Source organism: Accipiter gentilis, chromosome 10, assembly GCF_929443795.1.
Source record: "Accipiter gentilis chromosome 10, bAccGen1.1, whole genome shotgun sequence".
Classification (NCBI taxonomy): domain Eukaryota; kingdom Metazoa; phylum Chordata; class Aves; order Accipitriformes; family Accipitridae; genus Astur; species Astur gentilis.
Genome location: NC_064889.1, coordinates 37,672,361 through 37,689,050, shown reverse-complemented (window position 1 = coordinate 37,689,050; position 16,690 = coordinate 37,672,361). Strand labels below are relative to the sequence as shown.

At 41.9% G+C, this 16,690-nt stretch overlaps 1 protein-coding gene across 1 annotated transcript in view; it reads right to left on the bottom strand.

The window, feature by feature from the left end:
* Positions 1-5,878: 5,878 nt before the first annotated feature.
* The window catches only part of CEP112 (centrosomal protein 112), a 175,211-nt gene continuing 164,399 nt past the window's right edge, over positions 5,879-16,690 (bottom strand). The window contains exons 25-27 of the mRNA XM_049812666.1: positions 10,085-10,186; positions 7,646-7,710; positions 5,879-6,283 (exon numbers count right to left, since the gene is read on the bottom strand). Of these exons, the coding sequence (XP_049668623.1) occupies positions 6,280-6,283; positions 7,646-7,710; positions 10,085-10,186 (171 nt within the window). The 3' untranslated portion in view covers positions 5,879-6,279. The remainder of the gene's footprint in view (positions 6,284-7,645; positions 7,711-10,084; positions 10,187-16,690) is intronic.

Genomic DNA, 16,690 nt, shown 5'->3' with positions numbered 1-16,690 from the left:
TCCACTTCCATTTGAAATATATATGTGTAGATAAATTCACACAACCTAATTTTAGGACTTCTAGAAATGTTTCCACAACCAACTTTAACTGCTGCTCTGTAAGAGGGGAAAAACCAACAAAGCGTGATCTCCTCAGCAGAGGTCACTGACAATTTCAGCTGTAATATTCAGCTCTATTAGACGCAGTAATTAACGGTAAATGGAGTTGTTGAATATTTGCTCTGCTCCAGATCTGTGCCTGGATGAGGCCTGGATGCCCAGTGGCTAAATCATCATTAAACAGGTTCCTGGTGCCAGAAATGCACCGTGGGCTCTGTAAACAACGTGGGCTTCTGGTGCTCAGAGTGCCCTAAAGTAGGCATTTTGCTGAAATACTCCATTAGAGACTTTGGAGAGGTATTTAAATTCCATATAGTGCTAGCCTGGAATTTACAATATGTTTCAGGTGTCTGAAGGCCTGCGGGGCTTTATGTTACACCCACTGTTACCTGAGCTGTGGCAGGACAGCAAACTGCGCCCAGTTCCCCAAAGTCCAAGGCTGGCACCCCGACCGATGCAGAAATCTTACACGAGTAGGCTAAAAATCTGGGTTAAGCAGAGGACTGAAGAAACACAGCTCAAGTTTCCTCACTCCATTTCGCCGAAGCATCTTCACACAGAGCCAGCTGCTGTTCTGCTCTGCTATTTGAGTTCTGAATTTCTCTCGAAGGAAGCAAATGGGGAAAAGGAATAGGGGAAGCATCTTTTCCTCCTCTGCCTGCAAACTTCTGCACAGCGGTTTTGATGTAAATATATTTATGGCTGACGGGAACGGGACGCTGAGCTTGTCCAGGCTGTATGAGCCATGGGCTGGGTGGTTTTGGTGGAGGATTCGCCGGCACTCGAGTGCCATCAGTGCTCGCTGCCGGTGCCGTGGTAGAGCTGCATTTTCCTGGACGTGCGGCCAACTGGGGAAAGGAAAACATGGGTTTTGTGGGCTGGAGGTGTTCTCAGGCTGCTGGCGAGGTCAAATGGAAATGCTAAATAAAGCATCCAAGATATCCTTTATGGTCTGTGAGCATCAATTACGTACGCAGCTGAGTTAGCGCTTTGAGGTTTCATGCAACCAAGCTTTACAAACCCGAGTTCAGCACCTCTCCAGAGAAGAGGCTGAGAGCACCTTCTGTCAGCGGGCTACACAACGTACCCTGCCGCAGCTCCTGCCAGGAGCAGCTCCTGCCTCCCAGTGCCAACCCCCCGTCCCTTCACTGCCCCACTGCGCGCCCCTCCAGCGGGAACCTGGGACAAGCGGCGTTTCGTCTACTACAGCCCAGGGAAGATGAGGGAGACGGGAGGAAGAGCTGATTAAAATCAGAGGTTTTTATTCAGAGTTTTCATTATGGATTCAAATCTATACTGAAATTAGTCAGGCAATGACCTCATCCAACAACGATGAACAAACAAGATGATGACAAGCAAGTGTCGATAAGTCTCAGAAGACGTAACATCATTCCTGAGCGCAATTAAACACAGCCTTACAAACATCCAGGCTTTGACTGTTCATGAAATCCACATGGAGTCATTAGCCTTCTTAGGTCCGTGTTTCCACCACCCTTAGACGCAGGACGAGAGCCTGACTGTATAAAAACTTACTGAGATTTAGGTGGGCTCTGAATTTAAAGAGAAAGTGCCATTTCTGAGGAATCCCTTTCTAAAAATGCTTGCTCTGGAAGAAGACTGGTCAACTGAATCCACAGGCCATTGCAGACAACCTCCCTAAACTGACCAGCCACATCTTCAGCGCCCCATTAATTGACTGAGTCCGTGCTACAGCTAATGGTGGAGTTCGGTGGGAAGGAAACAAGCTGGTCAACAACTGCATCGGTATTGTCTGTTATGGGGTAGGTGCTACCTCTCAGGTGTTACAGATTTTCAGCTAAATCTCATTAAAGATGTCCTGCACCCTCCAGGAGTCCTTGATTTCAGCTCAGGATCACTTTGACAGACAGATTTCTTATGGATTCTAGGTCTAGAATTCTAACAAATTCCTTGAAGCCTTTCTTCGGGCAAAACTGGACAAAGTTAACTTCAATATTAGTTTGGCTTGAATAAGACAACTGCAGAATTAGGACCCACAACCTTCTTTTGAAATGATGGCCTTAAGTATAAATCTGGTGAATAAATGTTATGAAGTTGGAAGTATTGTGTTATATATAACTTAACTGGCCAGCTGAGATAAAGGTATTCCTTTACTTTGCTCATTCTACAAACACACATTTCCTTGTTTTCAGTCCTAAGTACTGAGACTAAGTCTGATACGTGTGCTGACCTATATAAAGCACATCTCCGTTTCCACTAAGCTATATGTTTATAGAGCATGCGAAACAAAACAGGCTGTCGGGACCCAGCTCTGCAGATAAAATTGTTTTAGAGAGCTGCTCAAAGGAGGTCACAGCTCTAAATCCTCCTTGTGTGGAGGCAAGCTGCGTGCCCAGCTTCCCAAGGCTCTTCCAAAAATACTACTTTAAATATTGGACATATCTGGGTTAAAACAAAAATTAAGGTTTACCCTTGCTAGCAACAGCATTAGGAGAACCATTAGGAAAGAAAACATCTCTTCTCCCCAGGACACCTTGAAGCAAGCACAGCACTTAACAGCCAGTAACCAACGGTCAGGTTCATGGGATAAAGGCTGCATCAGCAGAGATGAGGATCGGGGACTGCAAAGCAAGGGCACGACGCAAGGTCTTCACTCTTTTCTGTTGCCATGTTTGTCTGTCGGTGAAGGAAAGATCACCTTGTGGTAGCAAATGGTAGATAAATGATATTTTGTCCAGGGGCTTGACTTATTTACATTATTACAAATGTCAGATAACATGATAGAGAGCTGCATAATTGCTATGTAAAAGTGTTACGAACTGCTCCCGAACACAGCACGCTCGCTTTTTGTCACACAAGAGAAATTTTTGCAGGATCAGATGCTTATTCAGTTCTTTCAATGTTTTTTCACAAAAAAATTATTTCTAATTTAGGGAGGAAAAGTTTTATTTAATTATCTTCTTTTTTTTTTGTTTGAATTGACCAACTGCATATCTTCCACTGGCTTTATCAAAGAAGCCACCAGTACCAGCGCACATCTAACTTTAAGTGGGCTTTAGTTGGCAGACTTAAAGTTGATCATGCGTTTTAGTTTCAGCAACTTGCAATTTCTGCACTCTTTGATAGTGCACTTTAAAGAACAAGCCTTCTTTAATGACAAAGGCTTAAAAGAAATGACCTCTCTGAACAAAGTATCAAAGCTTAGAAAAGATAGTTCCTTGAAAAAAAGTCTGAATTAAAATGACCTTGTGTTCTGAAACTTTTTCATACAATATCTGACGTCTTACTTTTCCTTTGTACCCTCGGAACGAGACCAAGTATAATTTAGTAGTGTGTGGTGCCTCCAGTACATTTTGTGATTTGGGAAGGACTTGCAGTGCATTAAGATAATTAAAAAAAATAAATCAGATCCCATATACACTGTCTATCAAGACTGCTCCTCATTAGAATCAAAGCTGTGCATGTTTTTCAGAAAATTCAGTAAAACACTGTAAGATATTCTAGTGATTGCAAATGTTTTCCTCCAGTCCCAATAAAATCTTTTTCTGAGCAGCAAAATCATTTCTCAGTTTGAAACCACAGTCAGGAGAGATTTGGGCAAGTAACAGGAGTATCTGCTGTCACCAGTACAATTAAAGCACTGTTGCAGAAGAAAGCAGAGGGCTGGGAGAAGGAGGGAGGTTGTATCCCTTTTCTTCCAACTCCACCAGAAATGAGCATATTTGTTACGTGTAACACAAGAACTGTGAGTGGCACTGAAATAAAGTGTCACCTTGATAAGGGTCACCTCCCTTGATACGGGTGAATGTTATGATGCCTTTTTCTTCTGGGGTTTTATAGAGAGTGAAACAATCTTCTCTCCCACAGCAAAAGTCAGTAAAATTAAATAAAGTACAAATAAAGCCCTAACTGTACTTAAGCTGGTTTCACCAGAGCTTGTTTTATGGGCAATGAAGCCAACTACTGGCAGCTGGCAGTTCCTTACCTAGCGGGTGAAAAGAGAGGTAGAGAGCAAGTAATATGTGTGAAAACATTTCTAATCCTGTAATTTGGACTCTAACTCTTACTTCTTACAAAAATGATCAAAGAAATATTAACTACAAGAGAACTCCAACCAACCTTCAATTTAATTTATCAGGTTTATAAGCACCTTCAAAATGGTCCTCGCACTGTATTTGATGCTGGAGAGTTTCCCAGAGTTTTAAAACTCCCAGATTGACCAAGATCTACTTTTCTCAAGCTGCTTTTTCATCATCAACGACATCAGCAACCCAGTTCCACCAAAAATAAGGAAATTCAGGCCTGAATCCAACTAGCTAGAAGAGGGTCCATGCGTTTATGGACGTACCCCCCTTGCTGCTGTCAAAAGCACTATAACCACTCAGATACCATGCAAAAACACAAGCAGAAGTATCAAAACCACCTCGTTTCCTTCACACACGAGAAGAGAGATTTCACTGTCCCAACGGGACACAGGGCATGATCTCCAACGGGTAAATCCCAGCGTGCGCAGCCTACAGCCAGGCGAGCTCTCGGTGCTTCTCCCGGAGAACCCGACCACCGCTGCCGCCCACCTCTCTGAGTAAACACATTTCCTTTTACTGCCCACCATTAACTAAACGCATCCTAACAAATTCCTCCTACTAAAACTCAACGCTGCCCCAGGCGGGGCTTTATCAGAGCCGTGACAACCCCTTATCTATAATTAGAAGAATCACTTGTTGATTCAAGGAAGGTGGAAAACCTGCCCAGGCCCAGACCGGACTGACGATCGGCAAAGCACCCAGCAAAGTTCGGAGCCTGTATTTGGCAAGGAGCTCCCTGCCGGCGCTGCCAGGAGGTGGGGGGGGATGGAGCCCAGCCTGCCAAAGCTTCTCCTCATTGATCTCCACGCCAGGCGGAGAGATAAGAGCGCAGCTGGCAAGCCGGGATTCAGCGGGACAGCCGCGTCGAGCCGCGGGCACTCGAGCGGTCAGAACCCTCTGAATTCTGCCCGGTGCGCGGCACGTTGAGCGCCGGTGGCACTGGGGCGAGGGAGGAGACGTGGCCGTCCCCGTCAGCAGCGATACTGAGGGTCTTGCTGCCGCTGTCAGTGCCGCAGCGGGACTGAGAAGAGAGGAATTTCTGGCCTCCTCTCAAGCACTCAGACCGTTAACTGTGCTTTGATACGAACACAGCCGGCAGGATGGTGCCTAGGGAAAAAAATAAAAAAAAGCTATTCTTGTATCCGGCATATCTAAATTTACAGATTACGAATGTATGAATGTACACTCCAGCTTGCGGATGGCCAAGAGATAAGGAAGCCTTCCTATGCCCGGGAGGCAGAGCCAGCTACGAGGACGACTCTCTGTTTGGGTCCTTTGGCTTTCCACCATTGCTCAAACCTCATCCCTGCAAAGCCTCGGGAATCTGCTTAGATTTACCGGGGTCATCCAAGACAGCCTGCACGCGCCCACGCAGAATCAAGGCCGTATCGGTTACAACTCTTCTTCAATAACGCCCCGTAACTGTGTTATCAGTAAATGACGAAGGACTTTCCTGTGACCAGCACACGCAACCCCAACGATAGATATAACTGGCAACGGTGGCTACATTTGTCATCATGGTGTTTTCATTCTCGCTTCGAGAACTTTTCCTTGAAACACAGCACGAAAATATTTTCCCAGTTAACAAAGCCATAAAAACCCTCTCATATGCACTGTGGCTACTTAGGTGAGTGAGATGCCCAAGCAAGACAATAATGTCAAAACAAAAGAGTACAAAATAATAATATTTTAATATTATGTAAACACATGGACACGAAACAATGTCAAAATATGTTAAAATATCTTGGACAATAATAATAGAAAATGGGATTTTCTTCATGTATAAAAGTGAAAAGAATGGTACTAGGAAGTAATAACAAAAATATTAGTAGAGGAAACTCTACTCGCTCAGTAAGCAAGCTCAGCACGGTCTCAAACACGCAGTATATCGAAAGCATAAGTCTGTAATAAGATAATGATAAAAAAAATAATGGAAGGAAGATACAACTGAAAACATGCTGTCATGAGCAATGGATGTGTTTTCATGAACTTCATTACATTTTACGTGCTAACAAAACAGCCACTGATCTTTGCATTTTAATTTACAAGAGCCAAATCTTCAAACCTATTCAAAGCAGTCCGTTTGGCAATCGAAGAAATCCAACAGCTCCGGCAGCTACCTGAAAATGAAGAGATTCTCATTAGTTAGCTCTGATTATTTTTACTGTAAAAACACAACAGGCTGAAACCAGGGTTGGGTCCGGTCGGCAGCAGGCCTGGATACGGCCGCGACCGGTGCTGCGTCGGGTGTCCAGGAGCGCGCGGAGGAGCGTGCCACCGAGGAGCTACATCACGTCCGCAGCCACGGGCGCGCGCCTGTGTGGGAAAGCGGCAAACCCCAGTATTTCGGCAAATGGGAACACAAAATTTAATGTGAATGTCGTCTTGGAAAAAAGATCAGGTCCGGAAGGTGATTTCCCTGAACAGAAGCGGCACAAAAGCTTCTCCGAGTCCATGAGCGAACGCCGCGGCAGCCCGGCCGGGAGAGGAGCTGCTCTGTGCTGTGCTGGCTCTGTCCCTGCCCTTCCTCTCCGTCAGGATATGGCTGGGGCTCCTTCCACCCCCAGGGTTTCGACATTTGTGGCCTGGCCTGATCTAATGCTACGTGATTATTCGTCTTTTTAAACAGCTGTTTTCCTAACTAATTCAGAATAAGCTTGAGACAAAATGCATCCCTTGGTAACGCTACTATTGGAGAGAGTCTAGAGCCTACATTACAGCTTTATATTTATCTAAGAAAGTTACCCACGCTGGACTTACTACCAAGAATCTATGGCATTTTCAGTTTCCAATTAGCTTTAGCTAATTCTCGTTAACAAATAGTTTAGGGTTAATATTTTCAGACAACTTTCACACTGTTAACATTTTTACAGATGTTTAAATATCTTACAAATTTTTACCCTATTTTTACAAGCACACATTCTTATTTGCAGAAACCCTCATGTGAGATATGAAAGTATCATCAAAGTCTATAAATATAAAAAAGATGGAGTGGCTTTCCTAGGAAGTTTCCTTATACTCACCTCTCCATGTGAATCACTTACTCTAAAGGCACAGCAAGGCTTTTTATTGCTGCAGCCCTTGCCATAATTTATATTGGAGGGTGTAAACGTCTGAAAAAAAGCTCAGGCTCATGAAGATCCGGTACTTTGAAGATGTGATCTGTAATATTACGCATTGCATCATTGTTTTCTATCTTAAAAGGGGGTGGCATCACCGCAGAGCTGCAGCTGTGCACCAAGCCACTGTCTCATCACGAACGTCGAGGCAAAGCCCAGACTTGTAATGCACCTGCAAGTTCTCTAATCTTGCTCTAATAGTACTGACTAAGCACTGGGAAAATTCTCAGATGCTTGTTTACTGAAAATAAGGATCTTTTAAAACGGCAACCATATTTGAGTGTTTTAATTAAGCTGTAAAACTTCAATAACTGGGATCCACAGGTGTGAAATGGTACAAATTGATCAAAGATAATCACGTACCTTCTGGTGTGGTAGGTGTTCAGCTCTTCCTGGAGGACAGAGACTCTTTTCTGCAGAATATTTACCTGTAAAATATAACCCACGTGAAAATGGTGTACAAAATTAATACATTTGCACTCACATCATAAAAGGTGTTTTTCTGGTGTATCCTGCCTAAAGAAAATGCAATAACACTTTAGCTGCACACTAGAATTACTGATTGATAGAAGGTAGTTAGCTTGGCTTCCCTGGCCCCGCTCCAGCTGCACACTGTCCACCCCTTTAGGAACAGAGTCAAAACAGTTTTTAAACTCAGGTGGTGGTACCGTACGGGTTATGCATGGGTTTGGGAGCGCCGGTTCTACTCTGAACTCCCATATGATGCCTGTGCTCTGATCCCTGCACTTTCACTCTCGTGATGAAGGTACTCACCTGTTCTTCAAGTGTATGAAAATTAATGTTTATTAATACACTGTGGCCACTTTGGGACCACTCACCAAGAGCAGACAATTGGGCAGCGTACTTTATATTTAGCAACGTTTCTAGAAAACTTTGCCCAAGCCCCAAGTATTTTCTTTCTTCTTGTTTATTTTTATCACTGCTCGGTGCTTTTACCCAGCCTCTCCTCTTCATCCTCCTCCAACAATAAATAATCCTGACAGGTGCAGAGATTCCACTGCCCTTCTTGTCTGATGTTTTCAAACAGGAATTTCAATGATTTTCGAAGACCAGGACACCTGTGCTTCAGAAAGAGCCCTGCTTACTGAGTGGTCTGCGACGACAGCGTACCGCTGGAAATACAGCCAGCAGCTATGTATTTCTGGGATAGCACCCAGGTTTTAATGTGTGTAGTTACTTCTACTCTTTTGAAATGCTGCTGCTGCTTATAGAAGCCCTGCAGGTGGATATCAGATTCTACTTTTTTTTAACTCATTAAAAGGTGTGGTATTCCTATATTAGCTCCAGAGTTACGCTTCCTACCAGATAGTGCTAATAGTCAACCACGCTTTAAAAATAGCTTTTTACGATCCACTTTAAATAGATTTTCCCAGTAGATCCTTAACTCTTTATTTCCCACTACTATTTAAATGAGAGCATCACTTCCATTAGGTATCCCTTGATATGTAAGCAGAGTGTTTACAACCATAGTGTTGAAGTTGCGTCACTGCTAGCATATAGGAATATGAAAGTTTTCCCTATAAAAATTTCCTACTTCTATTAAGGGCACACTTTGCCAGGGGAAGCATCTCATGCATAGCAAAAAATGCTACAGAATAACCCTTATGCACTGTAAAGAGAAAAAAAAGGGGGGAAAAACCCCAAGTATATTAAATTACCAACCATCTCCACGGAGAGAGATTGCCTAAGAAAGAGAAATGGAGAGTTCGTAGGTCTATAATTGCTTGAAAAACGGTCCTGAAAATTGGTATGAGGCGTGTGCTGGTATCAAGCCTAAACTAGTATGCCGTGTCCTCAGGGCTTTTGCTCTTCCCAGAGCTCATGGGCAGCTCTGAGTCACCAGCACTGCCCTGTCTTTCTCTCATTTCTTCCGTTCAGCCCAGGACAGATCCCAGTCCTTCCCAACACGTTTAAATGCACGGTCCCGCACTGGGCCATATGCGAACACTGACAGTGTTTTCTTTGGATTACCATCATTCCACATCTATGATCACCCCTCTTTACTGCTAATTATCATTCCTCATGTGAGTTCAGGCAATGATGACATTTTGTTTTCTTCCAGCTCCTAATATACTGAATATAAAAGCATCAAATAACTTCTGCGGCAACCATGTACAAGAAACACACCCAACTGACCAGTAGTTCCCTATTTACAATGACATTTTGATATTTCCATTAGCCAGTTTAAGAGTCTATTTCATATAAATAAGATTGACTCTGCATTGTTCTAGATGAGCTAGTTTGTTGCCATATTAAAGACAAAGCATTACAGAATATTAAAGCCTCTTTATATAGGAAAAAGTAGAAGTAACACAATGATCATTTGGACTAGTATCTAAAAAAGAAATATCCCATTTGCTTTATTACATAGGCTGGAAAGAAAACAAAATTATTCTAATTCTCTTCTGTACCCTTTACATGAAGCCTTTAAATGATTCCTTCAGGAGAAACAGGGAAAGGAAGATGAGAGATAACTGTGTGCTATATTTGAAAGGTTGAGAAAAAAACCCAAATACTGAGTACAGCATAATTTCTACTTTCAACTGCCAGCTGAAGCAAAATCTGCGATCAAAAGATACAACATGGTAGCTTTCAAGGTGAGGAAACTAGAGAAAAGCCTTGTGAAAGACGACTGAGTGAGAAGCATGTGAGTGCTGCCATAATTCGGTTTTGAGACTTACTCAGTACTCTTGGCCAAATTTTAGATAGTCAAATTATCTTGTCTAGAAGACATGGGTTTTATCCAGTCTAAAAAGTTGAAGATGAATAATAAGAATTTACCTGAGATTTTAAAGACGCAATAGTGTCTTCAAGTTCCTGTCTCAAAGATGCTGGCATCAAACCTTTGAGTGTGGTTTCATATTCTTGTCGTACATGGGTCATCTGTAACAGAACAAAAAGAAATTTATATATGAATGGCTACTCTTGGAAGCTGGTGAGTAACTTTTTTGCTTCTTTTGCCCAAATTGGACTCCAGGTAAATGCAGAATTGTGATATCAAGGGAAAGGGAAGGAGAGAGAAGAAAGTTTGGCAAAGACCTGTAAAGAGCAAAAGAGGTAAAAAAGAGGAAGAAAGGGAAAAGAAAACATAAGAATAAAGAATATATGGACAGGAGGAAAAAAAATCATTAAAAGGCAAGAGTAAGGTATTTGTTGGGACGTGGTCTGAAGAAGCAATAATCATTCCTAAATCTAGCTCAACAGAGCATTTATACAGACATACATTTTGCCAACAGATGGTCAGAAGTTTTCTTTTTGTCTTTGGTGGGATCTGAGCCAGGTCAGGAGACTGATATCTGCCCCTTACTCCCTTAGACAAGTGAATTACTGTTTCCCAAGATTTTTTAACAAAACTTCTCAACTTCTAGGTGCTTTTAAGGACTTTTTTTTATTCACCATGCAACTATTTTTCATTGCACTTTGTGTCTTCCTCAACTTCATTGAGGCTATGGGACTTTCAACAAATAGGTTTGAGCATCTTAGACACGTTACAAGGTTGGATGTTCACACTAAAATGGTTATACCTAGAGGAGGAGATTTTAGTCCATCACCTTACTCAACAGATGCTGAGTAAACAGTACAGTTACAAAGCAGTGTTACATGAAGACAGATCAGCTGGAAGGATTGTGCTTCGTATCTCTCCAGTGTGGTTGTATTTGCCGAATCTTGACCCAGGAAAAATATGGAGACCCTGGTTCAGCTCTGTCCATCGAGTTGTGCAGGAATGCTCGCACAGTTTATTACTTGGCTGAATCAGGACCTCACATTTGTACTTAACTTCCGATAGGATTAACCGCTTAATTCATATTAAGCAAGTACTTAGGTGTTTTTCTGGATTAGCAGCTGAATATGTAAATAAAGGATAAAAGGGATTCAATATCAGATTAACTTATATCTTTAAACTTCCAAATTGAATCTTTTTTCCAATGATTTACACACCAATGTCATTTTGTGCTAATTTTGTTTTAGTTACCAAATTGCTTAAATCTACCATTGCAACCACGAATCAAAACCTCAGTCTTACATCTGAAGAAGGCACGAGTTACAACTTCCAGCTCCCAGCTTGCAAGGAGCGCACATGCTTACGCACGTGAGAACCAAACACAAAGTTCACTGCAAGATGTGCCAATTACCATCGTACGGAAAAAGCAGGTCATGCCAAAATATGCGTTATGCATAATACAATTATCAATACGAAAGGAATAAAACAATCTGATGAAACTTTAGGAAAATTCTGTCTATGAGCCATTCCGACATGCAGAATAAATCTCCAAATCTCTATGTAAAGAGGCAATTAGACGCTTTCCTCGTGAACTGCAAGTAAGTGATGCCACTATGCAAATCTAAAGAAAAAAAAATGGTGAGACAGGAAACCTTTTTTGAACTCTGCTTGTATATAAGCCAGTGATCAAAATTTATGTTTTTGAAAGTTACGCCGATAAATCTACGCTACTATTTCTATAAAGGCTTACAAAGTTATGCATAGGTGCTTTGCCAGGATAAATATTTTCTGAGCCAACAGCTCATTTGGGTGGGGACCTTGATAGAGCAGAAACATATATTTCAGTTAATTAAACATGTTCCATTTGTTCTTGGTGAGACGGGAGCAGAAAGAGGCAGCTAGAACAGCAAAATGCTTTCATTTCCTGAATTTTGAATAATAAAGATCTATTTCAGGAGTAAGAGGATCTGGATGATCACCTTGCCAATATAGTGGGGTGACCCAACCAGCTCAGGAACTCCATCGCAGGGGCCTGGCTCGCACTCAAGCTCTGCATTTACAGGTGATGCAGGTGTCAGGAGCTGAGCCTGGACTCCGATGTAACTCCTTACACCACGATCTAGCCATGCCTGCAGAGCACCTCGGACTCACACCGGCGTCCTCAGGTGCCAGGCACAGAGAAAGAGCCCCTTATTACAATTTTCCCTAGAGGAAAGTCAAGAAAGTTTCATTCTCAGTAGATGCAACAAAAATTTTAATACAGCCCTGTGAGTGAAATAATAATGTTCTAATTGTGCAACAGTCTTCTTTCAACCCCTCACTGCTTTTAATAGTTTAATCTGCAAGTGTCCTCTAAATACATGCTTTCACAACGCTGTTAATGTTTGCTATTAACTCTGCAGAGCAGCAAGGGGATTGTTGCCTTTTGACAAAGGTGTTTCTTAGAAAGTCAGGAAGAAATATGTTCTGTGCTTTAAAGTATGGATATATATTACTGGGTCGGCTGAAAATGGAGAAAGAAAATGAGAAACAAGCCCTGGTAGCTGAAGTATTGCTTGGGGCTGATTTCTTACTCTATTGCAGAGAGAAGACATGCACTTTTTTTTCAGTGAAAACTGTTCTTTGGGATACAACTGCAATTTGTTTGCTTGCTAGGACAAAATACGTTACTTTCAACTGTGCTCACTAATAATTGCATCACAATAAGATGAAAACAAGATCCCAGCTGTTTCCTGTCATATTATGATAAACAACATGCTGATATTTTTGGCTGAAGTTACTATCAAGGTTTATTGACCCAAGAGATTAAAATAGTGCATGGCAAAAATCTAAATCACTTCTTATAACTGAAAAATAACATACAGTGGGCTAATGTATACTAATTTTAATGGGGGAAGGTTTTTATTTTTAACGCTTATTTTTGACCAATGAAAGCTATGTCTGCAGGGATTTTTTTTTTTTTGTGTGTGCCTTAAAGGCTTTTTTGTTCTTTTATAGCCTCAAGCTGCCTCCCTAGGATCCACAAACACTGTGTCTCCTCTTGCACTCTTGAGAGATGTTTAAAATTGCAATTCTTCAGCCCTCAGGAGGGCTTTAGTCTGCTGGATGAGGATAGCTCCATTTCATTTACTGTTGTGTTCGTTTTTCTTCAGTCCTGAGAAAGCTTTTTTTGCAAATTCATTTTGGTGAGTTGATTTAATCCATGAACCCCCAGGAAGGTTTTATAGCTTTTAATATTAAGCTGCCACACTGGTCTTTGTTTATTCAGGTTGGTGGCTAACATATGAGGTTTAAAGTTTTGCCATCAATCATCTTTGGTGTCAGTAGAAACAACTGAAAGCTGAAGTTGCCACACATAGCTCACGTATGCTTAGTCACACAATAAATTAGAAAAAAGGAGACAAATATTCACACAATTCTACAAAGTGATGCAAAAACCAGGGAAGTTATAATTTCACAGACTACAATGAGATCTTGTCACAGTTGGGCATTGACCATTCTCCAAAGAGATAAAAGTTGGCTTTGATGCCCAAAAGAAAAATATCCAAACCTGAGCTTTCCAAACCAAGTGGTCAGGCCTGGCCCAACGCTTTTCAGTAGCGTAAGATGAGTTTCAATTTTACTTCTTCAAGGAGTTTTCAGGTGGGAGAATTCAGTTTTGCAGCGACTCGTTATTTCTAAAAGCTCCAGAGGGATGTTTGTGGGGCTGGCTTAGAAGCAGATGGGAGCACGGGACCGATCAGGAACAAGTCCCATTGGGACGGAGCTGCACTGTAGTCACTCTCCTTCCTTTTTGAAAGACACAACTTCAGCACATCCAGGAGAAATACAGTATCTTCAAGATGACCAGATGCATTTTAGTCCATGTGCTAAGAACAGCCTGCAAAGCAGAGGATATTCTGCTTCTCTTCTACACTTTGCTATACAGCCATAATCATGCTTTATCTTATTCAGGTTCCTGATAGCCAGGTCTCCCCTTCTTACTTCTGAGAGGTCTGTGATGCTAGGTTTATCATCCAGAACACACTGGCCCTGGTGCAAAATCCCCGTCTCATTAAAAAAAAAAAAAAATAAATAAAAAAACCCAAACAAATGCAATCTTCTCCAGATCTCTCAACTGTAAATTACTTTATTTGGACCGGAGGAGCATAATGAAAATGCAAAAGAACCTCTGAAGTACACATCGCCAAAGCAAATGAAGGGACTACAGAAGAGTTGTTCAAGTTCCTTTAAAAAAAAAAAAATCTTGTCTCAAAGGGCATGAAGTTAACATTTTGTTTATGTCAGATAAGAATCAAAAGGCAGTTCACTTAACTAAGGTGTTGTGGGTTTTTTAGTATCTTAATTTCTGCCTGTTTATAATATTTGTGAAGGATAATAATTCCAACTGTGCCAGGAAACACTAGGATAGTGACCAAAAGGCATAATTAGGATAATTTAATTATCAAATTTTCTCCACGTTTCAGGGGGAGTAAGATGAGAAAAGTGATTTCCTGTCTCTCTCAAATCCTTTCCTGTATTATTTAAACAACGGTATGTTATAATGCTGTTTAAAAGAGGAATCTCTTTAAAAAGGTTACGCATCTGTTCTGCAATACACATCTCTGAAAGAAGACACGGAAGATCTGCTGTAATAAATCTAAAGACAGGTTAGGGTACCAAAAAGGTAAAAATAACTCCTTCAGCCTTAGGCAAATCATTTAATCTCAGACTAAAGTCTCGTTCTTCTAAAGGAGGATAATAATAAGAATAATATTGCATAGGTCAACTTCATTCAGGTGGTGTGAAGACTGCTGAATTAATTTTCTGAAAGCATTTTGAAAAGGGCAAGCAAAGGACAAATTACTACGATGCCACCCCAATTAAAAAAATCCCCAATCAACAAAAAAAACCAAAAAAACGAACAACAACCCGAAGAATGTCAAAGTAATGATTAATCGCTGCATGTTTGTGTTCTCCCTAATTGCAGCGACTCCTCCTTTGCTTCTCAGCACTCCTAAACATAAAGTGAGCGTAGCCCTACTCCCAGAAAAATGCTACAAGTCTATATGGGCCCCTTCCTCCATCAGCTGGCCTGGGGGACGCTGGGCAATGTCTGTAACTGCAATTTCCTTAAATTTCAGATCCCTCAGGTTTCTTTTGTAAAAGAATATTTAATTGGAGCTTGAAATCTTCTGAAACAATTTTTCCTAACGAAGGATCAAACGGTGTATCCTTTTTTTCAACGAAGAGCAAGGTCTGAACATTTGTCATTTCACAATATAATCAAATACGAATATCCGCTGCTTTTTAGTGCACATACTCTCTTATTTCAGGCAGTGGGAATTGCTATTCTTACTGTGCAATGTACATTGAAATATTGCTCTTCCAGATTTAGAGAAATAGAATGCAATTTGATACAAATGTTCTCAAGTTCTTAAGAGAAGTAATGAATGCTATAAATTGCATGAATTTGGCTCAGTTGAAAACAGTAACTAAGCAAGATCAGCTGAGCAAGTTATTTTGTCAAGTGTACACCATGTTGTTCTCCACTGAAAAAATACTGCTGGAGAACCTCGTCTGTTCTGACAGTTTCAATAAAACATAAATTGGTGGCTTAGCCGTCCTCTTTGTTTTTCTGTCTTTAGCTAGTAAACCATCTGAGCGTCCAAAACATTTTTGCCTTGTTGTTTCACTAATCCGCGGGGACCTCCACTTACGCCGAGCTGCTCGCTGCACACTGAGCTTTCTGCTCCAAGTCGTTTTTTTTTTCCCAACCTGCATCCAAGAGGCCTTACTCTTTCAGTGCCTCGTACTTCGATATCTTTTTTTTTCTTAACCAAGATCTCCCACCTGGAAAATCCTCTGTTTGTAGTTAAGCAATCCGAGTCTATATAATTCATAGCTGCAAAGGAAGGGAAGGCGAGCAAAGCTTTTTTAAAAAAAACACCAGTGGGCTGCACATGGCAAGAACGGCATTCTTGGGATTACGCGAGTTGGAGAGGAATAAAAGCTTTCACTGTCAACACCATAGAACAACCAGGAATGCTGTGGCTAGAAAATTCACGCTGTTCTCTCAACCTCCCCCTCTCCAGGGCTCCGCTATTGTTCCAGCTGGGATTTGGAGGATCCCCGACTTCTTTCCCCCTCCTTCCAAATGACTCATCGCAGATGCCATCTTTGTCCCCGAGCACTATTTCCTTCAGCTCTTGTCGATGCCGTCCTTTCATCGGCCGGAGAGGTCGTTATTGCACCACGAGGGTCCTCCCCTCCGCGAGGCGAAGGGGACGCGGAGACACGGCTCACACCCCCTGACCCGGAGGAACAAAACCCAAACCAGTCTGGCCACTAACCAGCGCTGCCGGGCCAGAGCTGAAAACACATGGTGTTCATTTCTGGCTCTGTCGATCCCTAATACGCTATCCGGATAATTAAGTCTGAAATAAAGCTATAAGCATCCTTGACACCACCACTGGAATGTATTTATGTATTTCAGTTTTACATTCCAGCATGTGTTACCTTCTCTATAATCCTTTCCATCCCGGGGTGGTTCGGCAAGTCAAGGTTTCAGTGCGTGATACGCGGAGGTGCTGAGTGCTCGCTAACGACAGCGAGAGCTGACAAAACTCAGCAGCCCGCAGGATCAGGCTCAGTATTTTCACACTGACTGTGTGAACAAGCAAATC